This window comes from Urocitellus parryii, chromosome 8 (assembly GCF_045843805.1).
Source record: "Urocitellus parryii isolate mUroPar1 chromosome 8, mUroPar1.hap1, whole genome shotgun sequence".
Classification (NCBI taxonomy): Eukaryota; Metazoa; Chordata; class Mammalia; order Rodentia; family Sciuridae; genus Urocitellus; species Urocitellus parryii.
In genome coordinates this window covers 150161864-150188440 of record NC_135538.1, presented here as the reverse complement: position 1 = coordinate 150188440, position 26577 = coordinate 150161864, and the positions used below count along the sequence as shown (strand labels likewise).

The 26577-nt window shown below is 49.4% G+C and overlaps 1 protein-coding gene across 1 annotated transcript; it reads right to left on the bottom strand.

Annotated features, from left to right (window-relative positions):
- Nucleotides 1-17685: 17685 nt before the first annotated feature.
- Sox4 (SRY-box transcription factor 4) lies at nt 17686-19098 on the bottom strand. The gene has a single exon (XM_026407307.2). It carries the CDS (start codon nt 19096-19098, stop codon nt 17686-17688), a length of 1413 nt encoding a protein of 470 aa, XP_026263092.1.
- Between the last annotated feature and the right edge of the window lie 7479 nt (nt 19099-26577).

The following is a 26577-nucleotide window of genomic DNA, read 5'->3' as shown; positions in this document are numbered from 1 at the left end:
AAAATTAGGGTAGAAAAATGGCTTACATTTATACATATATATATATGTGTGTGTGTGTGTGTGTGTGTGTGTGTGTATGAGAAGAAGCAGGAGTGGTGGGGCACTCCTGTGATCTCAGCAGCTCCAGAGGTTGAGGCAGGAGGATCTCAAGTTCTAAGCCAGCCTCAACACTGTAGCAAGGCCCTAAACAACTTAGTGAGACCCTGACTCTAAATAAAAATATTTTATATAAAAAAAGGGGGGGACTGGGGATGTGGTTCAGTGGTTAAGCCCCCTGGCTCAATTCCTGGTACAAAAACAAACAAGCAAACAACAACAACAACAAAAAAAAGCAGAAAACAATCAAATTAAATTAAAAAAAAAAAAACACATGATTTTTGGCCATAGTGCAACTAAGAGTATGATTTTGGTTTTGTTGTTTTTGTCTGTTTTTGTGGTGCTGGGGCTCTAACCCAGGGACACAAACACACATACACACACACACACACACACACACACACACACACACACACTCGCGCCAGACAAGGGCTCTATCACTGAGCTATGCCCCAGCCCCCAGTTCATGAAACATTTTTTTTTTTAAAAATCACTTACATTTAATAATAAAAGACATTTCAAGCTTTAAAGTTTTGTGCCCATTGAATTTTAAAAGATGAAAAATACAGAAGAAAATTTATTTTAAAGTCTTTTTTGGTAGGGGAGATTGAATTTAGGGCCTCACACAGGCGAGGCCAGTGCTCCACCGCTGACCTACAGCCCCAGCCCTATTTCAAAGCCTTTAAATTAGATCAACGCAACTATGCCTGATTTTTGGCCCACAATCATAAACTGTAATATCTTAAGAAGAACAGTTATCTTAATTTTTGCAAGAGAGAATACAGAATTGATTTAAGAAAAAAAGGGTAAGTTTTCTTTGTTTTGAGATTTTAATTAATTTGGGGATAAATGAGCTTTCCCTCTAATGTAAAATTTGGCCTTCTCTGTGGGTTGACACTTGTCGGGAAGGTTATTCACCTGGCAGTACCCAGGGCCTTGTCCTGCCGGGGAAGCTCTCGACCCCCAGCTACACCTTCTAGAGTGAAATCTTCTATTTGGAGACAAGGGCTCCCTGAGTTGCTGATGCCGGTCTCCAGCTCTCCACCCTCCTGCTGGCCTCCCTGCGGGCTGGGGCCTCCGGTGTGCGCCATGCGCCCGGCTCGGAAAGTCTCTGGAGTGGAGCGGACGGTAAGAATTCCAGGACAGCTAAGCAGAGCTCCCGTGCTCCGTTAGAGACAGGAGAGGAAACTTCAGAATTGACCCCAGACAGAGGGTCCGAGCCTGGAACCCTGGAAGGGGCAGGGGAACAGAGGACCGCGAAAACCGAATCAGAACGCGCAGAGGAAGCCCAGGGTGAGGACAGGGGAGAAGGAAGGGCGCAGGAGGTTCCGAGGAGCTGGGCGTGGAACAGGGACACCCCGGAGGACCGCGAGGGCCGGGGGCACCCATGGCCCCCGCAGCATCTGCCTGACCCTGGAAAGATCTGTGGCTCAGAAATGAAGCGCCACAAGAAACGGCGGGTCTCCTGCCTGGGTACAGAACAAGCAGCGCAGCTTCCGTGTCCAGCTGCGCCACGGAGAGTCCTGACTCCCGAGCAGAAGCTCTGAGCTAAGGGGCACCATGAGCGCTGGCCTGTGCCCTGGGGGTGCGCCTGCCAGGCCCCAGGAATCATCCCAGCGACCAGTCAGACTACAGGGGACAGAAGGGTGGCCCAACTCCTGGAGGCAGGCAGCAGGGCAGAACAAGCATCCTCCATCTCCAAGGAGGCAGAGAAGCACGGAGTTGCGTGTCTGTAATCCCAGTGTCCCGGAGGCTGAGGCAGGAGGATCTCAAATTCAAAGCCAGCCTCAGCAATTTAGTGAGACCCTGTTTCAAAACAAAAAATAAACAAGAATTGAGGATGTGGCTCACTGGTTAAGTGCCTTTGGGTTCAATCCCTGGTACAGGGGGAAAAAAAAACAGAGTAAGATTAGCTACAGGAAGCTCCAGAAAAATCCAAGAATTTCATTCTATTGAGACAATTGTGATCATGGGAAAAATGAACTACCAATGAATGACATGGAGCCCAACTGGCTTTGGTGGAATCAGGATTTGCTTGTTACTTTATTCTCAAATAGGAGCTACTAATCTGGTGGATATGAATATTGTACTTAAGGCAAATTTTGATTTGAGCAAAATATTTCCTAAAGTTGCATATTTCCTAAAGTCCTCACCCCAGATTTGGTGATTCCTAAAGGAGCCTTTTGTTTTCTTTCTTCCTTCCTTTCTCCTGTCTTTTTTTTTTAATGTCAGAATTAACCCACAGCTAAGCCTGTGCTCCGCCCCTGAGCCACACCCCAGTCTCCCTGTGTTTTCTTGGTGTGTGTTCAGAACCTTGTTATTTTTAATAGTGGAAAACCCACGTGACATAAAATTGACCATCTTAACCGTTTTCCCCCACCTCTCTTTTCATTCTTCCTCTCTAGCTTCCACAAAGGAGACAAAACAGACCTTTTGTTTTCCTTTGTGGCCTCATTCTTGACAAACTCTTATTCCTTCATCCATTAGGAAGTCTTGCAAATGAAATCTAATACATTGGTATTCAAGACGTTCATACAAGTGGACTTGTTGATCCATGTAAATATGATGGCTGTTGCTATTATCTGTGAACAACTCATGTCACTACTCACTTTTAAAACATTACCTGGAATCATAAGCCATACTTTACATATTTGCTTTATGCAAAATGGACAAGAGGGTGGGGTGGATATCAGACTGCCGAGGTTCAGTTCTGCTTCTTATTAACCATTGTCTGGGACAGATTGCTTCACCCCTCTGTACTTTATTTTCCATGCAATGTGCACCATTATCTCTTAAAGTTGGCATTAAATACAACAATGTATCTGCCTGGAAAGAGCAAGTATCTAACAGGGGCTTGATACAAGTTGCTGTTGATGCCATCAGTGGTGGTAGGGGTGGTGGCAAAGCCTAGTGGTCACGTCTATGTGCCTCCGAGAAAGCCAGTGTAACTTCCTATTTGAGAACTGTGTTCTCTGTCTGTCTCGGGCAGGCAGCCAGCCCAGGGCCCAGGGAGGCTCTGTCCATGTGGGTTTGTTCCCCCTGCATGAGGAGGAAGGAGCCCAGGGTGCTGTTATTGAACTGGCTGCACGTAGCTGACAGTCAGGGCTCTGGGTCAGCCTCTTGCTGGGCCTTCCCTCCTGACCACAGGACGGCACGGCTTTCTGAACTTCATGCCCTCCACATGCTGAGGAGGAAGGAAACAGGACCAGGCGCTCCGCAGTGGCCTCTCACCCACTATCAGGCAGGAAAATCGCCCCAACCCCCTTCCCTGGCGACTGGCCCCAGGACCTCCCCTGGGTCACAGGCTGCTGGCTGCCACAGGCAGAAAGGAGCTGGGAAGTTGCGATCTGGCATCTCCAGCCCAACAGTGGGAAGGGGATCTGCCACCGAGGAAAAAGGTGGCCTGGAGTCTGCCACTGCCGTCCTTTTCATTATCCGCCAGATCTGTTACTTCCCAAGGCTCACTTCAGACGCCCAGGCCCAAATCTCCTGCCCTTCCTCCACCTCCACACAAGGGCTCATTGTCAGAGGCACAGAGACCCACAAACGCCCTCCCATTCCCAAACGCATCAGAGCGGGTCCTCGCCGACCAACTCAGAAGTTCACAAACATCCCTGAAAATACTGGGAAGCCCTGGGCCAGATGGGCTCCGTGGCCGGGCTGGGGCGGATGACTCACTCTTTTGTCCCTTGTGTTCCAGAGTTTCTTTCTCAGAAATCCCCCTGATCTCATCTCCCTGTTTTCTTCCTCTTCCATTAGATGGATCAAATGTCTTTCAAAATATCACCTTCCTCTGGTGGCAGTGTGACAGCAGGAGGACAGTGGGAGAAAGAGGGGATCGAGTGTGTGTGTGTGTGCGTGTGTGCATGTGCGTGTGTGTGCGTGTGTGTGTAGGAGGATAGAGAAAAACAAGATTTGCCTTTTAACTTCACCCATTAACTTCCCAACATAATAAAAAAAAATACAGCAACACTTTCTGGCCATTTGAGGATCTGAGTCCATCCTTCCCCACCCCTCCCTTCCTACCTGGTACAATTTCTGCTCCCCTCTTGGCAAAAAAGAAAACAGTAGAAGGTTACAAAGATATACAGCTGCTGAAAAAAGTCCTCAGAGCAGGAAGCCCCTGTCAGCACAGCTCTCGTTTTCTACCTGTCCTTCAGAGGAAGCACCTGGGCCCTCTAAACCCCTCTCTCTGCAAGACTCGCCTAACCAGCTGCCCTGGGCCCATCTTGCTTTGCAAAGATAACAGAGAATCCCAGGCACACAGCTCACCTCTCCAGGAGCCAACGCAGGCCCCAGAAGTGGAGTCCCGCTGGAGAGCTGGTCAGGGATCACACCACTGAAGGAACAGATGGAAATCATCCCTCGCCAGCTCAGATCACTGGAGAGTAAGAGATGAGTGGATCCACGATGGGCCCGCCAGCAGCAGATAAGGGTGCTGAGGCCGAGCACCCACAGGAGAAAAGGTCCATGTGGTGGAAGACAGGACGCCCCAAGACAGCACTGGTGTGACCAAACTCCAAGTAGATAGGAAAGTTGGGGGCTGCTAAGAGGAGTGTGGGCTTCATGTTGAGGGAGCCTTGGTCTTCAAAGGCCCTTCTGGAGAACCAAGACCACGAAGCAGGGTGGGGTTCACCTGGCCTGCTGTCCTGTGAAGAGCATTGATAAAGCTGGTTGGGAATGGCCGCCCTCAGCTCACAGGAGCTGGCCCTCCTCACCACTAGCCTGGTGAAGTGGCTTCCTGGTGTCCCCCTTCCTGGGATCACACTCTGCCTGCTCGTGGGAACTGAGTGAGGTCGGGAATCCATGCAGACACACAGAACCTGCCTGCGCAACCTGGGAGTGTTAGCATGGCCCGAGTCCCTCCCATCTTGATTTAGATAATCCTGCCACAGTCTGCAAGGGCCTGAGGCTGTAGAGCAGCATCTTGGGAGGCCCCAGATAACGCTTTCAGGAAAGGTCAGCATATGGTTTGTGGGTTGCATAAGAAATAGGTGGTCTTGAGAGCTCAATTTGAGAAATATTGTTAAAGCATTCCATTAGGGGATAATCCTATTAAATTTAGAGAATTTGGCAGAACAAGGATTTGTGAAGGAATGTAATGTTCTGGGGGACGTTAAGTGTCTCTGAAACACTGAATAAATCTAATAACAATAACTCCTTGCGTTTGTGAGTTGCCTGTAGACACCAAGTGCTTATGCATGTGCTGTTTTAATTACCGAGAGCAGGACCATCAGAAAATTCTACTTGTTGGAGGTTGCTGTCAGCTTCCTGGAGCTTTTGACTCTTCTCTGTCTCTCACAGGATGGGCTCCAGAGTAACTCTGTCTATGTTACCTTGTGGTGGCTGAGCTACCCCTTCCCAGCCACCCCCTTTGCCCCTAATGGAAGAGGATAGAGCCCACAAAACACACAGAGGCCTGCGAAAATATTTATAATGAATTCCTCAAGTGTGATTTGCAAACCACCTGCATCAGAAACATTATTGTTTGTTTAAAAATACAGACATGCAGAAGTTCAAATTCCACCTCAATACGATCAATCCACATTTCCAGGCATGAGGACTGGAAATGCAGGTTTTTAACAATCGCCCTAAACAATCCTTACGCATGGCAGCCATGAAGGACGGTTGTTCCGATGTTTTCAGTGGGACAACTAAAAACACAGGCTGCCCAGCAGGCTGCGGGGCCAATGGCAAACATGTAAAATACAGCACATGAAAAGGATTCAGATTCTCAGACCCACTCCTGAGCCCATGAATCCCCATCCAACCTAGGACTGGGAGCCCAGGGTGGTTGGGATACACACAAAGTTTAGGGGGAGCCAGAAAATTCAGTAATTGAGATGTACAATATCTTAATGCAATGTGTGTGTGTGTAACTGGGGGTTGAACCCAGGAACTTGTGCATGCACTCAACCACTGATCTACACTCCCAGCCCCATGTAATATTTAAAAAAAAAAAACAAAATTATTACATAGAAATATCTATGCTAAACCTCTGAAAGGCACGATCAGTGTTCCTCAAACTTCCCTTTTGCCTGAGGCTCTGGTGTGGTGTGCTGGGCACTGCCAGGAAGGCTCTTGGTTCCCCAGGTCACTTACTAACTGGGATTCATTCTATCTGAAGGTGGAGCCCGGGACCGAGAAATGCCGACTCTCTCACCCTCCTTGGCCGTCCAGAGGGTCGGAAGGTGAGAGCCTAACTTCATTAATTTGGACACACTCTTCTTTCCTTGGCAAAGGAACGTGAAATTGAGTGCCCTGGTTCTTAACCAGACAGAATTCCACTCCAGTGGTGGGATTAACTTGCCTACGACATACAGGCTCATCAGAAGCCTCACGTACTGTGCTGATGCTCAGTTTAGGGACTCTCGGCAGCAATTGTGATGGCCAAATAGGTCCCTCTGTGGGGTGTCGCTGTGCCTCAGATGGAGCTTTCTGAGACTCTTCTGGGTGTGTAAAATTCTAAATCCTTTATAAACATCAATGATTGGCATAATTGGTGTAATTATAGGTATCTAAAAAGGAGAAAATGTCTGTGTAACAGCTGCCAATCGCGGGTTTCAGGAAACAAGCAGTCACTTGTGGAGCGCCGGGCGCGGGGTATAAACGCTCGGGTAATATCATTTCCAGATGGACCAGCTTGAATCAGAGATGGCACTGAGATAGGGGAAACGCACAGCCTCCCAGAACAGAGCCGTGCACAACCCCAAGGCTGGCGATTGGTAAATGCCACGGGCTGGGTGGGTGGGGGGCATGTCCTGCTACATCCGTAAGAGCTAGAGGTGAATAGTTTCTGTGGCCTTCAAGCAGGTCTAGTTTTAGTTGTTCCGCTGTTTTTAATGCCTGTGTTAATGGTAGCAAAGACTAGAAAGCAATCGTCACTAGTTGGCATATGTCCGTCTTCTTACCCATGGGCATGGCAGGACAGGAGATTTTCGAAATTTCTCCACTCCCCAAATATTTGGGGCTGTCTTTGTTCATAAAGCACTGTGGCTTTCTGAGCAGTTCTTACAGCTGATTCTGTGAATAATACCTACCTGAACCCGAAAACACGGACTCCCACTCTTTTGGACAGCCTGCGGGCTTGGAAGAGTTAGGGGAATTAATTGGGAGAAGTTGAAACAACCTAGAGGAACCGACCCTCGGGCAGATTCCCAAGGCCTGTGAGCAGTCCGCCTGCCCACGAGGAGGAGGTGGGTCACCAACCTGCTGCTGAAGGTGAGCATCCCCTCCCACACTTCCCGAATGTCCTCACCTCCTTTTGTCCAACCACCCCCACTTCTACAAATGAACAGCTTTCCTGGACCTAACTAGCACCTTCATTTTAAACCGTGAACCTATCTAGTAGTTAAGAGACTAAGGACAATTTAATCAAAATATTTCAATCATATTAGTGTTGTCACATCTGCCTAACGAGGAAAGGATTTTTTGTTCGTAGGGGACAGGATTTTCATGGTGACGTTGACAATGGGAGTTACGCTTTGGATCGCAGATGATTTTACAGGGCAGAAGGGCCCCAAACGTCACACAGGTGTGGGGGATTTGGTAGGCTCCTTCTGCTGATGGGGTCCAATGGCCTCTGAAGTTCCTTTTTCACCTGAAGAGTTTAAAATTCCATGAGCAGCGACTCCGTGATGATATCCTAAGGTGTATTTTTTTAATAAAAAAAAATTCTTTTTCATTTTAAAGAAGACTCTTTTACGTAGAACAGATGAAAGAGGAACTGCTCTGGTTGTGTTGTTGTGGATTTTCTTTGTGCACGCTCCCGTCAAGACAGAACCTGGTGGTGCACCTCGGGCTCTGAGATGACTCGATGAAGTGGGATCCCTTTGTGCTTCTAGACAGGGTATCCCTAAACCTCACCCAAAATACCTTTTGCCATTTTGCCCTGTGGATGTCCTACCCGTGGGATGTGGAGTGACAGGATCCGTGTCATGGGCACAGAGAGAAACCAGACAAGAGTGCCTGATGACACGGTGGTGTGGGACCAGAACCTTCCGGTCCCTCAGTTATTAAAAGTCAACCCAGGAGTTACACGTATCCTGAGACATGCCTGGAGCCTCCTCCCCTCCTAAGTCAACCGGAGATGCCTGGAGTGGAGACACCTCCTCCCTGCTTCAAAGCCTGGCTCCTACAGGGTGTGGGGAAAGCAAGGATCCAGGGGACCTGATGGCCACGGGTGTGGTCCAGGCTGTGTCTATCAGTGAGCCAACTCTCCCTCAACACCTGTGGGTGGGGGATGGCCTCCTGGCAGGTGGCATCCCCCTGCTGCTTTTCCCAGGCACACTTAGTGGGTTTTTTCCTGATATCTCCATGTGGTTAGAGCTCTCCGGCCTGAATTCTTCCTGACCATTGTGATTTCTGCTCCCTGGAGTGTTTTCTGTAGCCTGCTTGCTTCCAGGACTCCTAGTTGCGTCTACCTGACTCAGAGACTCACGTCCTTGCTCTTACCTTGGATGGTAAAAGGCGGAGAGTGGACCCCCTCCAGCCTGCCTCCCGGCCCAGCTTCCAAATCAGAGGAGTGACTCCCGGAGAAGGAGCGCCCACCTCCCTTCCTCTGGACACACACTCCAATCTCTCCAAATTGTTGTTCTGGAGAGAACCTTGAAATTTTCCCATCAGTCGGCTTTGGAATGAGTCAAGCACCCACTTCTTCATTTTCTTCCTTCCTCTTTTCCAGCCGTACGCTTACGTGGACCGGGATGCGTTGCTGTTGAGAGAGTACTGATCATGGCAGAGACCTTGGGCTTCCTCTCCCTCCGAAAACGGCAGTCGGAGGCAGAATGTGAGGGAGGGCTATCAGATCCCAGCAGCGGACATAAAGGTCAGGGACAGGAAAGTGAATCCGCTCACTTAATCAGAGGGTAGATACTGCGTCGTGGGGTCAGAAGCGTCCTGCAGGCAGTTCACTTTTTGGTGAGTGATCACTGAGATACCAGAGCGTGCACAGCTATCTTGGTGAAGGTGAGACACAGAGAAAAGAAAGATTTAGTGTTGGAAGTCAGTAGAGGCACATAGGGAGACTAAAACAAGACCTGAGCCATATGAACACCTGCAGCTTGAGGCTGCACGAGGAACTGCTTAACCTGTTCCCAGAGCTGCCTGCCTCTTGGGGGCTCCTTCTTCCAGAGCTCCTGTGAGATTTCCAGCTTCTTATAGTCACTCATTTCTTTGCAATAAAGCCCCATGATTTCAGGTTACCTGAATGAATTTCTGTGCCTTGCAATCACAGCCTAGCAACGAAGCAAGACCAATAACAGAAACGAGAAGCCACCAATGGAGGAGAGCTGATCTCTGTTTGGGTCAGCAGTGCTGAAATTGCTGTATTTCGTCGCCAGGCCCAGTGCTGAGATTCTCTAGAGCATTCTATTTTTTCATCCATGTGTTATCACAACCTAGGACAGAAAAATTTCTCAGCATGATTTACAGATGTCTCTGCACACATGCTAAAATAACCTATTCCCCTTCTGTAGAGGATAAAATGATTGTTTCAAAGTTTGGTTTAATTTTGAACCTCAGTGTGTTTAGACTTATCTTTAATTTTTCCTCCCCAATACCCACTTTACATCTAGCCATCTTCAGGGTGAGAAAATGTCAAAAGAGCCTATGCCTATAACACGAGTCTTTCCACTTCTAGTAGCTACTCAAGAAAAACACCCACATTGGAAAAGACATATATAAAAATACATGGTTGTAACCATGAAAGCCAGAATTCATCTTAGCTAGTGTTTCCTTAATTTACTTGACCCTGATGTTTACAGAACACCCATGATACCCTAAAAGACACTATTTGGGAATAATCTTGGGTGAAACCATTGGAGAAATACTTTTTGCAACTTCAGCAATGACCTTCTGTCCCCAGCCTCCCAATTTCCCCTCGACAACTTTTGGATTCATTGGATGCTCATCCAAAAGCTTAAACTAAAACTCTTAGCAAACTTCCAAATGTACTTAGCACGACCTCTTTCAAAGACAGGCCTCGGAACCTCCTCCTGCCCAGGGGAGGAACAAAGTGCAGTGTGTTTTGAGACTGCAGCCCCACAGCTTCCCAGGAACTTCAAATAAATTATTCAAAGTCTATCTTCTCCAGGGATTGGCAAACAGGAGAGATAAAAGGCCCACAGAGGGAGTGTGGGAAAGGGGAGGGAGAGAGCAGGGGCTGAATGCTGGGTGGGGGGGGGGGTTCCAGAAGAGGAGCTGGGGAAGTCAGGAAGGGCACTGGTAAGAAAGTGGCAATTAACCACACTGTGCCACGGGAGCTAACTGATGGTTAATCAGAGCCAGGTGCTCAGCTCTTACACAGCAGTCACAGGCAGCATCCAGGGAGCCAACCATCACCAGACACTAGGGACAGCCCCAGAGGTCAGAGTGCTCTGCCTGGCCTCCGGCTTCTCCCCTGCATGCTGTGTCAGGAAACAGCCCATTTACTGGGTTTTAAACTAGAATTATGTAATTGGAAAAACAGTTCAAGAACCGAGGAGGCCGAATCAATCATGTTTCAGTTATTTCTTACGTCCTACCCTTTAGAAACAAAGCAAAGCAAAAAAACCTTAAATGGAATTCTCATTCGAATGTCTTGTATGTAAAGCAAAGCAATCTTGTGTAGGAGCGCACCAATGAGTCCCAACTCTGACCTGAAGAAATCTGCAGGGTGAAGGAAGAAGGCCCTGTGGAAGGTTCCTGCTATGACTTGACTTGGGCCTGGCTCGTCTGGCAGGACTCCAGAAACCAATTGCCCTGAATTGAAACTGTCAGAAGAAAATAAAATGGGCTGAATTTACGATCACCTGTATCCACAGACATCCACACACAGAAGTGCTTTGTTAACGAAGGCACAGACCAAAATGCAGCCGCCGCCGGGTCACACAGCCCCCTGGGAAATACCGTTTGGTGATGTGAGGGTTTTTTTTTTCTTCTTCTTCTTCTTCTTTTTAACATTTAAGCAGGAAAACAACACATGCAGGAAACCATAAAACCCTTCTAGTTAACTGTAGCCAACGGTCAATCTCATTAGGATAGAATGGTTAGGCTGCGGCCTCTCCATGCAGGGCCCACACTTTCCCCGGAACAACTTCCAATTTTCACACTTGTTGGAAGCTGTAGGCAAAGCAGAAGTTCCACTCTCTATATTTATACCCTTTCCCTTCTCCTCTGCCTTCTAACCTCAGTCCCCTATGTTCCTCTGTGAGCACACATTTGAACTGGCGCGCGCACACACACAGACACACAGACACACACATACGTGTGTTTACTCAATTAATTAAACTGACACTTTCAGCTGGAGTGGTAGTAGACATCCTTGGGAAAATCATGGGGATCACAGGGAGGAGGGGAGCTGGTTGGGGTGGGGAGTTCGACCAGTCCTCACCAGGGGCCCAGCCCTGGGGAAGTTCATTTCTCTTTTACTCAAATGGAGAGGACATCTATTTTAAGGTCTCACTTCTGAGCTGACTGCTGGGCTCAGGAAACAGGGTTCCAGGGCCCTCCCCTTCCCTGCTGGGCTCAGAGCTTGCCAGGCAAGGGCTTACCACTGAACAGCACCTCCTTTCTCATTCTGTGACCTCAGTCACCAGTCACCAAATCATTCTCCACTCAGCTTCTCCATGTTAAAAAAGTGGGTGGTGGAGAATAATCCTTTATCTGCAAACTTATTGAGAGAATACGCTAAAATGCAATGGGAGCAGTAATTTCCAAACTTTGGTGAGCACTGGAAATGTCTGGGGAGCCTATGAGGATCCTACCTCCACAGAGTGACCGAGGCCTGGTAATCTGCAGAATCTCCACCTTTAAAAAGAATCCTCCAATAATCCTCAGGCTGTACCAGACGGAAACATGGACCCAGGGCCTACTGCTGAGGCTGCAGTGTCTCCCGTGTGGCTGGCAGGGTGCTGGCTTGTACAGGCCTGACCTTTCTAGAACAGCCATGAGGTCGGGGACCTGGAGGTATTTGCTGAGCACCCCCAGTGGCTGGGCACTACCTGCATCCCACAGGAAACGGGGGTTCACTCCATCCTCACAACTGCACACCTCAGACAGCAGTCCATTTAATGATTTCTTCGAACCCTGCAGTTCCAAGAGGCTGAGAACTCTTGACAGTGGCCTCTCCCTAGGGAGTCAGTTTCCACCAGGTTTTCACCAAGTGCAGGGCTCCCACTTCCCACAGGCAGCCTAAGATGCAAATGCATTTTGGATGCTCTGCAGGCCCCATGGAAACAATGCAAATGTTAGGTCAGCAACTAAGAAACAAACCCTTGTTATGCAAAAAGAACTAAGGAGAGCCAATTTGGGGGTACAAAATGGATTCAAGGTCTAGTCTAATGGGAGGGTCTGGTCTGGTGTCCTGGAGTGCTGGAGACCTGAAAAGGTGGACGGAAACCATTGTGTGCAAGGCCTTGACAAGTGAATCCTGCACTTTACTCTGGGCAAAGAGACATCGAGGTAGACACTGGCACATGCCAGGAGGTGCCCTGCCCACTGCAGCTTTTTGATAGCCATAGTGAAAAATCTAGAAATGTGTGTGGAGGTGATTTTCAAGGCTGAATCAGAGGGTCAGGGGTAAACATGAATGAACATGGGCTGGAGGGGGATTTTGCAGGACTCAAGGCAGGGGAGGGGGAGAGCAAAACAAAATCCCCCAGAAAGAAGGAGAAAGCTCACAACCTTCCACCCTAACAAATCCAAATAGGTAAAATGGATTTTCATTCCTGGAATTCATCCTTTTTTTTTTTGCGCGGGGGGACATATGCATCTTTCATATACTTTCTTGGAGCTCCTAAATTGTTTAAAATTTATAATTAATGCTGGTTAATCCATGAAACCCACACTGCTCAATAAACCAGTCACAAGACAGAAAAAATAAAATTTATGATGAAGCATTCTGATCAAGGCAGTCACCACATCATGTTTGCAAATTGGTGTGTTTCCTGCAACACAGGACGTACTTGGTAAAGGGTGACATCCACTATCTCCTCAGAGTCCCTTTGTGTCCACTGTCACCCCAGACCCTCAGCAAAGATCCAGATGTCCTTGCCAGGCACCTGGCCCACCAGCCACAGCATCACCTTGCATGGGCCATTATGTTTCTCGGTACCTAAGGATTTCAGCTAGGTATCGATAAAACCGACTTCAGCAAGTAACACTGATTTACATTTCTGATGGAACACAGGGCCAGAAGCAGTGTCTTTTAAGAAAAATTGCTTGATAATCTTAAAAGAAAATCTGAAACCTACTCTTTTCCATTGATCCAAATTATCCAGAAGAAAAAGCCACACCAAACTATTGGGTTTCTTAGGTTTGTTATGCCTTGAGCCACCGACCATGTTTCCTTTCTGAATGAAAATTGATTCAGAAGAAAAAGTCCAAAAATACATTTATTCTACTACTTGCTAGGAAATACTACTATATGTTGCATTTAAAAGCTTAAATGTGTATCAAAATCCCTTAAATTTTTTCCCCCCAGTGCTGGGGATCAATTCCAGGGCTTGTTACATGCTAGGCAAGCCTTCTACCACTGAGCAACATCCCCAGTCCCATAGTTCTTAAAATATTTTAAGCATCTGCCCTTACATGGAAAAATCAAAGGAAAATAAATAGTTCTAGCAGGAGAACCATACAAAATAAAAATAGCCTTCACATGCATCATTAAAAAAAAAAAAAACAGGCATCATATAGGTCAACTAATCACAGTATCATCACCATGAGGATGAATATTGAACTTGAGCATTGTTCTGCACAAGAGTCCCTCCTCTTTTCCCCCAAGATCTCTGAAGAAACCTAAGGTGCTGGGCTGTTTCAAGATCTTTTTTAAAAATGGGATATTCCAACTGCAGAATACACATGTAATTAAAAACTTGTTAGCAGCACACATGAAAAAGATTGGAAATTAATAGCTATCTTTAGGAGATGAATTGTATTAAAACAATCATTGTATTATTTTGGAGAGGGAAAAACTACTGCTTCTTACTGAACAAAATGCTTGTTTTGGCCTACAGTCTCCAAGAATCTCTTCTTCCAGCTACACATTCCAGGACCCAGGCCACTCCCTCACCTAGCAGCAATCCAGACTGGGGGATTACTCCCCAGCACATCTGCTCTTTAACCCTTCCTCTCCAGTGCTGAATGGCTGAGACACATCACGTTTTACACATTTTTACTTAACAGACATTTAGAAGTGAAGATGGCTTTTGTTACAGCTAATGGAGATTGGTGGCCTCACCCCCATAAACAGGAAATAGTGCCACTTAAGTTGTATGTTCCAAACCAAATAGTAATGGACCCAGTAAACCCAAGGCACTTTTGTGTTCTCCCATACTGGTCTCAAGAATCCTGCTGCACCTGGTGCTCAGAAAGAACAAGCCCTGCCAGATGAAGCCCACCGTGCTGTTCAGACCGAGTGGGCTGGCGAGGCACTCCCATTGTGGTATTACCCATGCAGGGCACAGCACAAGATGGGCCATCTGGGCACATGGTGACCTCCCGTTATTGAAGACTTACACACCTTTTGCATCTAGCAAAGGTGTAACTAGCAAAGGCTTTCTCCACGTCTACTAACAACTTACCAGGCTCATTATGTTCTTCTGGGTGTAACAAACCCTAGCTACTACTAGATGGTCAAGTACTGACAAGGTAAGAGAAAGCAGCTTTAGAAGCATAAAACAAAACCGCAAAAAGACCTGCCAGTGGGATCAGTGAAGAATCCCATCCCCCACGCCCCTCCCCCCTTCCAGATTTCAAGACAAAGGGTGTGCTCCCTTAAATGTAGTAAACTCAGAAAATTCCTCGAAAGCCGCATGGAGTTGACACATATTCAGCTGACGCCATCATTTCGGGGTCAGGGCCTGCCAAATCTGGCCAAGAGGAACTTGGTACTTGCCAATAAGGTGGCATTTAGACCCTGCTTCTCCAAAGCCAAGGCAGGTGGGATGGGTGGTGTACCCACAGGGTAGGGCCCTCCGGATCTCAAGTGCTGGGCAGAAGAATGACAAAAGTCAAGATTTAGGGTTCAGTTCCAGCTGATTTTATTTCCTTCTCAAAAAAAGTTATTTACAGAAGGTATATATCAACAATCTGACAGGCAGTGAACTTGACATGATTAGCTGGCATGATTTTTTTTTCTTTTTTTTTCTCCCCCAAACATTGTTTTTGTGGCCTTGAATTTTAAGACAAATATTCTACACGGCATATTGCACAGGATGGATGGCAAAAAAAAGTTTAAAAACAAAAACCCTTAACGGAACTGCCTTAGAAGGCAGACGTCCCGGTGCCTGTCCTTATTTTAAACATACATACACACAATCTTTTTGCTTATTATAATACAGACTTAAATGTACAAAGATGTTCTCCACTTTTTTCAATCTTAAACACAACAGCTATAAACCGGAACACATATGCTATCATCATGCCATAAGACTAAAACAATTATATTTAGCGACAAGTAGAAAGGATTAAATAGTCAAATACAAGAATGAAAAACGCAGTACATAGTGTCGCGAACTCAAATCGGCATTTAGATAGATCCAGTAGTTTAAACGGCACGTTTTTGCTTATAAAAAAAGTGCAAAAAAGATGTGGTTTACAAGTTAAAGCTACAGGATCCCTTTTTGCTGTAAATGCACCAGTTTTAAAGCCTCTGGACAGAAGAGTATTTCGTCTAAATATCTTGCTTTTCTTAAAAAGCACTGAATGCTTGGCTAATTCTCCTCCCCATTCTAGGAGCCTGGGGTTGAAAGGGTGGACACTGGTGGCAGGTTAAGGGATGCTGTCACTTTAAGAAGCCTGCAGATTGAAGTGTAAACATGGAGAAATTAGGGGCTGATTTTTTAAACTGTGTGAGATATTAACCAGCCGCCCTGTTATAAAATCAGGAAATCCAAACAGCGATTTACACCGATTAACACCCCCTTTATATATTTTTTACAAAAATACACTGAGAAAATAATCAAACGTTTTCATCTCTCTTGTCTTTTTTTGTTTTTTAAAAGTGTCAAAAGTCTACATTTAAATATAAAAAATTAAAAGTTAAAACTCTAGCCCTTCAGTGAAGGAGACGTAAAATGGCGTGGGTAACAACAACTACAAAAAAAAGAAAGAAAAGGAAAAGAAAAGGAAAAAAAAGAAAAGAGGGAAACAAAGAAAAAAAAGAAGAAAGTTAAAAATAAAGCCAAAAGAAAGCCAAAAAAAAAAAAAAAAAAGGAAAGAAAAAAGGGATAACATAAGAAAAAAAAAATAAAGGTTTGGCCAGTATAAATACGTCCACATATAAAATGGCATCTGATTACATTTACAAGGAAAAAAAAAAACAACCAAAAAAAAAAAAAAAACCCCAAAAAACGAGGATGGAGCATCGGTGAGGGAAAAACACGTCTTCTCATTTACACCTATAAGGAATAAACACATACACACTGAGAAAAAATTTGGTCCTGAATTGTTTTCTTTTTTAAAGTCCAGCACAGATTTGAGTTGCGTTTGAATCCTTTAAAGAGTTAAGAATGAAAAAAAGCTGGTGATAATTCTGTTGTAGGAATCAAACATAGCGCCATCTATCTGCTTCTTATATTACCCTACACTATTTTAAAAACTGCTCAACAGTCTTATACAGAAATCTTTAAAAGATAGACAGGATAACATGCTATATTAACCCCACCAGTGAAATAATCCAACACCATCACGATTCCGAGTACGAGAAGAAACCTTTCCCCAAGCCACTCGCCCTCCGCGGCGCGCGCGCCTCAGTCTCCTCCCGGCGCCGGCCGCGCCCCGGGCACCCGCGCTGCGCCCCGGGCACCCGCGCGGCGCCGGACCCTCGGGTCCGCGTCCCCCGCCCCGCCCGCCGCCGTGGCTCCCCGGGGCCCCCAGTCCCTTCCCCGCGCGGCCACGCCGCCGGGCCCGCCTCGTCTCTCCGCCTCTGGCTGCAGGGACAAGGAAAAAAAGAAAGAGGGACAGAAAAACCAAAAGGGGCGTTCGCTAGCGTGGAGTCTCGGTCCCGGCGCTCCCCTCCGCGTCTGCGGGCCGCAGACCTTCGCCCCGAGCCTTCCTCCCCGCAGGCGCTGCCAGGGGGTGGGGGCGCGCAGCCTTCATCCCCGCTCCTCTCTCGACCAATTAACCCAGTAAAAACAAAAGCAAAAGCCACCGAAGAGGCGAGGCGAGAGGGCGAGATTCCTCCAGTCTCCAAAAAACTCCCCGGCTTCTTTCTTGCTGGGGGTGCGCACAAGTCCGGAAGCTCGCTGGAAGGAGGGGGGGTCTCTTCAAGCAAAGGGGAGGAAACTCGAAGTAGCTTTTTCGCCATCAACAACAACATCAATAACAATAAAGGTCGCCCTGTCTACCTCGCCTCCTGCGCGTCCCTCCGCGGGGCCGCGGCGCCACGGCCCGGGAGGTGGGGATGCGGCGCGGGTCCAAACGCCCCCGCGCTCCTCTCCAAGCCCGCGCTGCTCACTTTTTTCTTTATCTTCTTTTTTATTTTCCCTTTTCTCTTTCAACTCTTCATCTGTTTTTTTTTTCTATTTTTCTTTTTCTATTTTTTTCTTCTGTTTTCTTTATTTTTTCCTCTCTCTTCCCCTCGTCCCTTCTTCTCCCCGCCCGCACCCTTCAGTAGGTGAAGACCAGGTTGGAGATGCTGGACTCCAGCCAGTCTCCCGAGATCATCTCGCTCACCTCGGGCGTGCAGTAGTCCGGGAACTCGAAGTGCGAGCCAGAGCCGGGCTCAAAGTTGAAGTCCAGGTCCCGGTCCAGCGCCGACGACGAGCTGAAGCTGCCCAGGGACATGCTCTCAAAGTTTGAGCTGGGGTTCAGGTCGAGCAGGTCGTCCTCAAACTCGTCGTCCGAGGATGAGCCCGAGGAGGAGGAGGAGGAGTGAGACGAGGTGGAGGACGCGTGCGAGGGCGCGCTGGACGGGGCGGGCGAGGCGGCGCGCAGGCTGGCGTAGCCGCGGTGGTCCGCGGGCGAGCGACCGGCGGCCGGCGACGAGGCGGCGCTGCTGCGGCCGCTCAGGCTCGGCGCGTCGGGCGAGCAGCCCGGGCCCCCCTCCTCGTACAAGCCCAGGGGGTCGCTAGGGTCTGCGCCCGCGCCCAGGCCGCCCACCGGCGAAGCCGACGCGCCCAGGCCGCCGAACAGGTAGACGCGCTTCACCTTCTTCTCGGCCAGGTGTTTGCCCGGGGCCGCGAGTGCGGTGGAGGCCGAGGCCGCGGCGGAGGCCGAGGCCGCGGCGCTGGGAGTCCGCGCCTTGTACAGCGCATGGTGGTCGGAGGCCGCCGCGGCGCCCAGGGGCAGCAGGGCGGCGCCCGCCTGCTCGGCGGCGAAGGAGGCGGCCGCCGCTTTCCCGCCGCCGCCGCCGCCGCCCGCCAGGACCAGCTTGGCGTGCGGCTTGCTGACCCCGCCGCCCGCGCCGCCCGCCACCTTGGAGCCGCAGCTCTTCTTCTGCGCGGGTTTGGAGTTGGCGCCGCCGCCGCTCGCGCCGCCGCCTCCCCCCGCGTTGCCGCTCCCGCCGCCGCCGCCGCCGCCCCCGTGGCTGCCCCCGCCGCTGCCACCGACCTTGTCTCCCTTCTCCCCGGGCTTGGAGGCGGCGGCGGCCGAGGAGCCGGAGCTGGCGTTGCCGGACTTAACCTTCTTCCTGGGCCGGTACTTGTAGTCGGGGTAGTCAGCCATGTGCTTGAGGCGCAGCCGCTCCGCCTCCCGAATGAAAGGGATCTTGTCGCTGTCTTTGAGCAGCTTCCAGCGTTTGCCCAGCCGCTTGGAGATCTCGGCGTTGTGCATGTCGGGCGACTGCTCCATGATCTTGCGCCGCTCGATCTGCGACCACACCATGAAGGCGTTCATGGGCCGCTTGATGTGCCCGCTCGGCGTCTTGCACCAGCTCGGGTCGTCGGCCTTGCCGCCCGTGGAGGCGGTGGAGCCGGGCGTGGGGGAGGAGGCGATGCCCAGCTCCAGGCCGGCGCCCGAGTCCGAGCTCTCGCCGGCCAGCAGCGCTTCCGTGTTCTCGGCGTTGTTGGTTTGCTGCACCATGGCCCCGGCTCCGCGGGCGCCCACGCGCGCTCACACCCTCGCGGCGGCCGCGGCGCGATCGCCGGGCCCTCCCGGCTCCCCGGGCCAAGCACACGCCGAGCTGGCGGACGCGCGCGGCTGCCAGGCGGGCCCCTCAACTCCTCGCCGGGGCGGAGGTGGGCCAAGAGAGAAAAGTCCCCAAAAGATTCGGGAGAGGAGTACTCCGCCTCTCGCAGAGGAGTTATAGTTCCCAGACTGGAGAGCCTCTCTCCCCCGCTCGCTGTGGGTCTCACCGCGCTGCAGCTTGCTCGGTGTGGGCTTGAGTCTGGAGACGGTGCTAAGGTGGAAGAGGAGTTTCTTGAATGCTGGTGCCGAAGCTTCTTCCACTGCAAGTTTCTCGCCGCCTCCCAGGCAAGTCTCTCTCTCTCTCTCTCTCTCTCTCTCTCTCTCTCTCTCTCTCTCTCTCTCTCTCTCTCTCTCTTTTCTTTCCCCTGAAGCAGTTGATTCCAGTTCACGAGCGCACTCGGTAGCTCAGGAAAGCGACATAGTCTCTATCACTCAGTCCCTTTCCTACAATGCAAAGCAAAAACGACTCTGGCTCCGGGACTCTCTGTGGACGGAATCGGCACTAAGGAGTTTGTGCAATTATTTTGTTGCAAGGTAGGAAGCCAAAAAGCCTGCGTGCAACAGACTGGCATGAATAAATGTATGTTTCCCCCTCCCTTCTGCAAGAAGGGAGCTGGTAATGGCAGAGTTCCTCCGGTGCAGACTCTTAAAGAGCGTGCAAGAGCTAGAGACCCACGAAACAGGCCTCTTCCCTGCACACACAGTTTCTCTTGCGGCAGCTTAGAGCAGACCCCAATTCCGCCTCGCGCCTCTTTATCCTTTCACAGACTTGGCCTCAGCCAATCAGCCGCTGTAACTAACGCTTCCTCGTGCCAAGCCCCTCCTCCGGGCTTCCCATTGGCTTGGAACCCGGTGCAATAATAATCTCCGCGTGCAATGAGAAGCTCCAAATCTGACCTCATTCCAATTTACAGAGCAAACTTTTTAAAAGGGCTAGAAGTACAGCTGAGATTTCTGCTGCCTCTTTTTTCGTTTTGCTGTGTGTGTGTGTGTGTGTGTGTGTGTGTGTGTGTGAGAGAGAGAGAGAGAGAGAGAGAGAGAGAGAGAGAGAGAGAGAGAGAGAGAGAGGGAGGAGAGGATGTTAATGCATGAAATTATTAAGGGGAGAGACGGAAATGTATTCTAACCATTATGTTAGATAACAAGGGGCTTGGAAAGGGGGGTAAGGGTGAAATACTGTAAATGGAAGCTTTCTGCTTAAAAGCCGAGTGATTATTTTTATTAGTTCTTTTCAGCATTGGAATAAAGAATCAGCCTCTAGTGCAAAACCTGTTCCTGGGCTCGTTCTTAAAGCCCAAGATGTAAAGGGGGAGGGAAAGCCACAACAATAAATCACTGGATATTGAAAACCGTTAAGAAAGTGGTACCTAGACACCTGTCATCACAATTATTTTAACAACTTTAGGTACAGCACAGATGTTGATGTATTGTGTAAATCTCTTCAGAACAGTTTCTCTGCTGTTTGTGGAAGGCAGAGAAGATGACTTTTTGCAGTAATTGCTTACTCTTAACCAACAAGGGTTAAGGATGGTTATTTACAATGATTTAAACTCCCCGGTAAATCCTGGAGAGTCCAAACACAGGCACTTTCCCTTGAAACACATTAGGTCGTGCTCCATAATGACCTCAATGGGAGACTCTTCATGGGGTTTTGTATAGGATGATAATGGTGAGGAAAGGATGGAAATTGACTTTAGTTTCTAAATATTTGTTTTCCACCTTTTCCAAAGGAAAGATTGGTTCACTCTATTCCTCTCTTTCCCCTAAAGTCCTCCTCTTCCTCTCCCTCACATATTTTCCCTACATGTGTGTTAATTGTATCAAATGGGACTAACTGGTAGCCAAGGAGGACCCAGCCTCTGAATTAATGTTAGGCCTGGTGTCCAGTCTTTCTTACTGGTTTTGTCACTGTGGGTCTGGGACTGTCTCAGCTGAAGTCATCTGTAATTTCAGAACACGAAGCTCCTCGGTAGATGGTTGTGGGTGTTCAATGACTTTGGGACTGTAGGGGACTGTTCTTTCCCTCTGTGAATGCTGTACCCTTGGCCCCTCACACACTGGTTCTAGTAAACAGCAGCTTGTTGTTCAAGAGGCTAAAACGGGACCGGATGGCTACTGATGTGGAAATTTCATCACAGATCATAGATGTTAACCACTCAGGGCCACATGGCTGTTATCCTCATGATGAGGATGTTCCAAGATAACAATCCCAAGAAAGGAACTTCATGAAGAATATTGAAGGATGTGGCAAGGACACAGGGCCTAGGTATTCAGATTACACGTTCATTTGGCCACACAAATGAACCTATTTCCCATGATCTGAAAATTCAAGTTTTAGTAAAAACCGGCCTTCCTTAACACTTTCCTGAGGTCAGTGATAGGTGGGGTCAGGCAGGGCCAGGCCAACATAAAGTCAGCTTTGCACTCAAGGGCTGGATAGTATATTTCCATTTTTTTTTTCTTGTCAAATCTTTAAAGTATGTAGGCTGGCAAGAGGCCCAGGTTGTCAGATTTAGAATTTTAATGAAAAAAACACCCTATGGAGAGAGCTGATTGGATCTCTAAGGATCAACCACAAGCAAGAATGTTTTAGTGGATAAAAGCAAATAATTTTTGGCCATTAGCTACCTTGGGTATTCACTACTACTTTTTTTTTTCCCCCTAGAAGAGGGAATCTTAAAACAAAACCAAAAAATAGCTCCCAACCAAAAACACAATGACAACTTTTTTTTGCATCACAAATCTAGTATGTCCTCATCATAAATTTTTGTCATTTTTTTGCTATGCACAGAAACACACCTGTAAATGTTTTTTTTTTCCCAGTTGTTGATTGACCTTTATTTATTTACTAATATGTGGTGCTGAGAATCAAACCTAGTGCCTCACATGCTAGGCAAGCACTCTACCAACTGAGCCACAACCCCAGTCCTGTAAATGTTATTAATCTGATATAAAAATGATCCTAAGAAGTCTGTTATCTATGAGGTCAGTGTTTTCACTAAATTAAAATAAGAGGATAAATATATTTATTTTGGGATTTGTACTAACTAATGATTTGAGGGTGTAGCTAGTTTGATAATTAAGTTGAGTGAGTTTCATCATAATTGATTATATTTCTAACATCATTTACACTTTCACCATTGAATATGATTGGAGAAAAAAATGGAAGTTAAAATAGCCATACTAATTATGATTATGTTTAAGACAGATTTTTTTTAAAAGAGTGTATTAAAAAGTAGTTGCTGGTCTAATTCTGTTGTTAGATGTTTTTCTGTATTCAACTCATCAAACAGATTTTAAGACACACACCTCTACTTTATATGCCACTAAGGAAGAAAAACTACCAATGGGGGGAAAAAACAGTTTTTATCCTTCTATGTGGAGGATACCTCCCTGTTGAAATGAAAAGTTTTCTCTTTAAAATGAAATATGAAATCAGTAACTTCCACTGGCTTTTCTAGATGATTTTTTTATGTAGATACACATGAGTGCTTAGGCGTCTGAAGTAGATCTGTTCTTAGGTGTTAGATTGCTTAGAATGTGGGGGAAAAAAAAAAAACATGTGACAAAGGGCCTCTTAGTAAAGCCATCTTTCAACTGGGTAAAATATGTGCATGCAGGAATGTATTGGGCTTCTGAAAAACCAGACAATGAGAAAAGATTTCTGTGTTCTCATTACCTAACTTCATATGTTTTGTAATCATTTCTCCATTACTGACATTTTTTTTTTCCCCAAATACCAGCTCTTCGGTGGCCCCTACTTGATCAGTACTGAGTGTTCCCTCTGCTGGTTTTGCAGTACATGAAGTAATTCTTAATGCTACTCTTAGCTGTATTAACAAAAAGCCAAGATCATGTTGCAAAAAATAAAAAATAAAATAATAAAATAATCCTGCTTTAGAATAATAAACTAATTGTCTTCACTGGCAATGATGTGAGACATTTCAAATGTTGAATTAAGGTAAAAATAAAAAAATATCACATAAATAATGGAATCCATTTGAGATGCACACATAATGTCTGCAAATGCATTTCTCCTGTCACATACCTGCACAACATAAAACGTTGTGTAGGGGGTATAGATGAAAATAAGATTCTCTCCCTCTCCCTAATATGGTCCTATAGAACCAAGGGGGAGAAAGACCTGGCTGGAGATTAGTTTAACAGATCTCCTGGATTTGCACGGATTTGCACGATTTTTTGCCTTGCCTTGGTTGTAGAAACTGTGATTGTAGGAGCTGGTCTGACCTGACAAGTCTTCAGTTCAAATAAAACAAAGAGTGGGGAAAACCCTATTGTTGTTACTTTAGTTGACAGAGAAGAAGCCCCGGGAAACCTGATGTCAGTGGCCTTTGTCCACTGAAAGGCCCCAGGCTTTTTGTTTCACACTTTATGGAAAAAGACCTTCCATCCAAGGCTGATTTACTCCTCAGTCAAGGAGACAAACATAACTTGCACCTCATCTGTCTGGGCTGATAAGGTGGTATTGGAACTGGACTAGGGGAAGGGGGTGGTACTGCAAAATATAATATATACATAATTCTTATTTGCAAGATATCAAGACAGAATTCCGGGGTAAGTGAAGTATGATATATTTTTACTCTTAGAATAAACTGAGATACAAGAAACCCACATTGCTAACAATTCCACTTTCTCTCCCCTCATAATCTCTCACTAGCCACAGTAGACTCAAGTAAGCTCTACAGAGCAGTGCCAATCAATGCCAACCCATTACTCCTTTCCCCTCAATTTCCTGAGAACAAGCAGAAAACGAGCGCTGGCACGGGCCACGTAGATTGGAGCAGAAGAGCGGGCTCTCTGCAGGTAGAGCCGTGGCACACCCACGCAGAGCCTGGATGGCTCTGCAGCCAGCCACTTCCACTCCCGGGAGCGCGGCCGCCAGGTGGCAGCGCTGAGCCTCCCTGCGCGGGCGAGGAGGCGCTGCAAAGCGTGGGGTGGTCAGCTGGCTTTCTTCTCCCTCCTGGTCCTCTCCCGAGCGGCTGCACCCTCCACCACCACTTTACCTGCTTTACGTAGCGGTGGGAACGCTCGGCGGTTAACAGGGCGTTTTTTTGTCGGTAAATTCGGATCCCCCCCCCCCCCCATAAATCAATTGCCGCCTCCCGTTCACTTGTCCGAAGGTCCCGAAGTCTGGGGAGGCACGCCCCTCCGGTCTGGTCAGCCGAGCGGAAGGTGGCGGGTCCCCATGCTCGCTCCGTCTGCAGAGGCAGGAATGGCTTCGGACGCAGTTCCTCCGGAGAGCGGCTGCCGCGAAGGCGCGCGCTCCGCTTCAGGACGCCCGAGGCCACCCCTTCTCCTAAGGGACGGGTGCCCGCTCCGGAGCCCGGGCGCGCGCCGCCGGGGACTCGGGGTGCCGGCGCGGCTGAGCCTCGCCTGTCGATCACCGTTACAGGGAGGAGACAAATGGGGACCGACTCGGCGGCGCTTTCAGGAGGAAAGTCTCCCCTACTGTAAACGCGTTCCAGGCGACCTGTCACCAGTCTTGGATTTAGGTTTCCCGGCCCGGGAAGTAGCCCAAGGCGCGCGCGTGCACGAGCACCCGGGCGACCCGCGCAGCGCCCCTGCGCGCCCCCGACCTCCTCTGAAGTTGCGCGGGCCGTGGCGGGCGCGCGAGGCCGGGGTGGGGGCCCTTTCCCCAGCGCTCGGCTCCTCCTCCTCCCGCACGCCCGGAGCCAGCTTGGCCAGCGGCGACTGTGCCCAGTTCCGCCACTGACCGGAACTGGCAGCCGCTGGCACCCGGCCCTCTGGGTGCCCAGCGCCCTTCACTCCGACGCCTCAACGCGGTGAACCTGGCGCGGACCCACGCTTCAGCGAGCACAGGACCTTCGCCCGCGGGTGGACACCCCTCCCCGTCCCTGCAGGCGGAGGCCCCATTCAGCGCGCAGCTGCTGCGTCTCTTTCTTGAGGGCAGAGAGCGGGGGGGGGGGGGGGGATGTGCGACGCGCCGCGGGAGGGAAAAGGCGCTGAGCCAAGGGAGGTTGACAGTTTGGTTGCACCCGAATCCTTAAACGTCCCTTTCCCGGGGACCTCAGAGAAGCCAGCGTGCCTTGATGCCCACTCGCGCGGAGAAGGCAGAAAGGCTGGGGGACGCGGAGGCGCCCCAGAAAGCCAGGAGCCCTGGCCAAGGGGCGCGGCCTACGCTCCGGATGACTCGGCCCCCAGCAGCTGGAGGAGGCGGCTCTGGGTCTGAGAGAAGGGAGCATATGGCAAGTAGATAACCGGCTGCGCCCCGGGCGCAGTTACTTGGAAGCCAAGCTCTGCAGAAGGCTCGGCTTGCTTTGTCCTCTTGGATTCGCTGGTCTCTCCGCAAGCAACCGCCGCAGTCAGGCCTGGCGCAGGCGTGGAGCAGGGCTCCCCACCCGGCCCGGGCGGTCCGAAACCAGCCCAGTGGCCTTGGCACGCGGTGTGGGTGGGGACACGCCCCGTGGATTCCCCGCCCCCACCCCGACAGCCAAGTGGAAGCAATTACCCTTGGAAGCCCGTGGGGAGAGCGGCTGATTTCACTTATGGAAAAACGCTGGAGCAGGGAGCAACCCTCAGCCAGCGTTAGCAAACCCGCTGACCTGCCATTGGAGGCCGTGCGAGGGCGGCCGGGGCGGGAAACCCGCCGCGGAGTGGGCAGAGGGAAGCAATGAAAAAGGTCAGATAGCAGAAAGAGGGGGCGGCGGAGGAGGAAAGGCGCTAGACCGCAGAGAGGGGAAGACAGGAGATGGCACCGGCTGCCTCGAGACGCCGGTCAGCGGAGGAGAGAGGTGGGTGCGTGGCCGGCAGCTGGCGCAGAACGCCCGCGCTCCGCCAGGCACTGGACCTTTTTTCTCGCTGTGGTCCAGCGCCCCTACTCCCAGAGCAGGCCTGTGTCACGTGGGAAGCGGACGGCGCCTGGGGCGCGCGCGGGGAGGGGAAGGAAGGAGCCAAAGAACCCCGCGCCCGCTCGGTGTTGGGCGTGCTGCACACCTGGCTTCGGACTCACCATCTGCTCCCAGCTACCGCCTCTCGGGCTGGAGAAAGATGAATGCGGTGCGGGAGGGAATGGATGGCTTCACTCGGTACCCGCGGTGAACTCAACATTTATAAAGCTCCTACTGTGTGCTGAGCGCAGCCCCGCTCCCCTCCACCGACGGGCCTTTACTGTTCTGCTATCCTGCAAGCTAGAAAAGAATCCTGTGTGCATTGTAAAAGAAATTCACATTTTGAACCTTAATACATAAGCAAGCCGCCAGGCCAAGTGGGGCGATTGAGACTCTGGCAAATTAATCTGTGGATTTTTGTGATTTTCTTCTCTGCTCCCCCAAGCACAAGACTCCCCACGCTTCCTTTCCCACATTCTCACAACCCACAGATCAAAATTTAAAA

Bases quoted from the DNA above. Each gene is read 5' to 3' on its own strand.
- Sox4 (XM_026407307.2), bottom strand. From the start codon at position 19,098: ATGGTGCAGCAAACCAACAACGCCGAGAACACGGAAGCGCTGCTGGCC.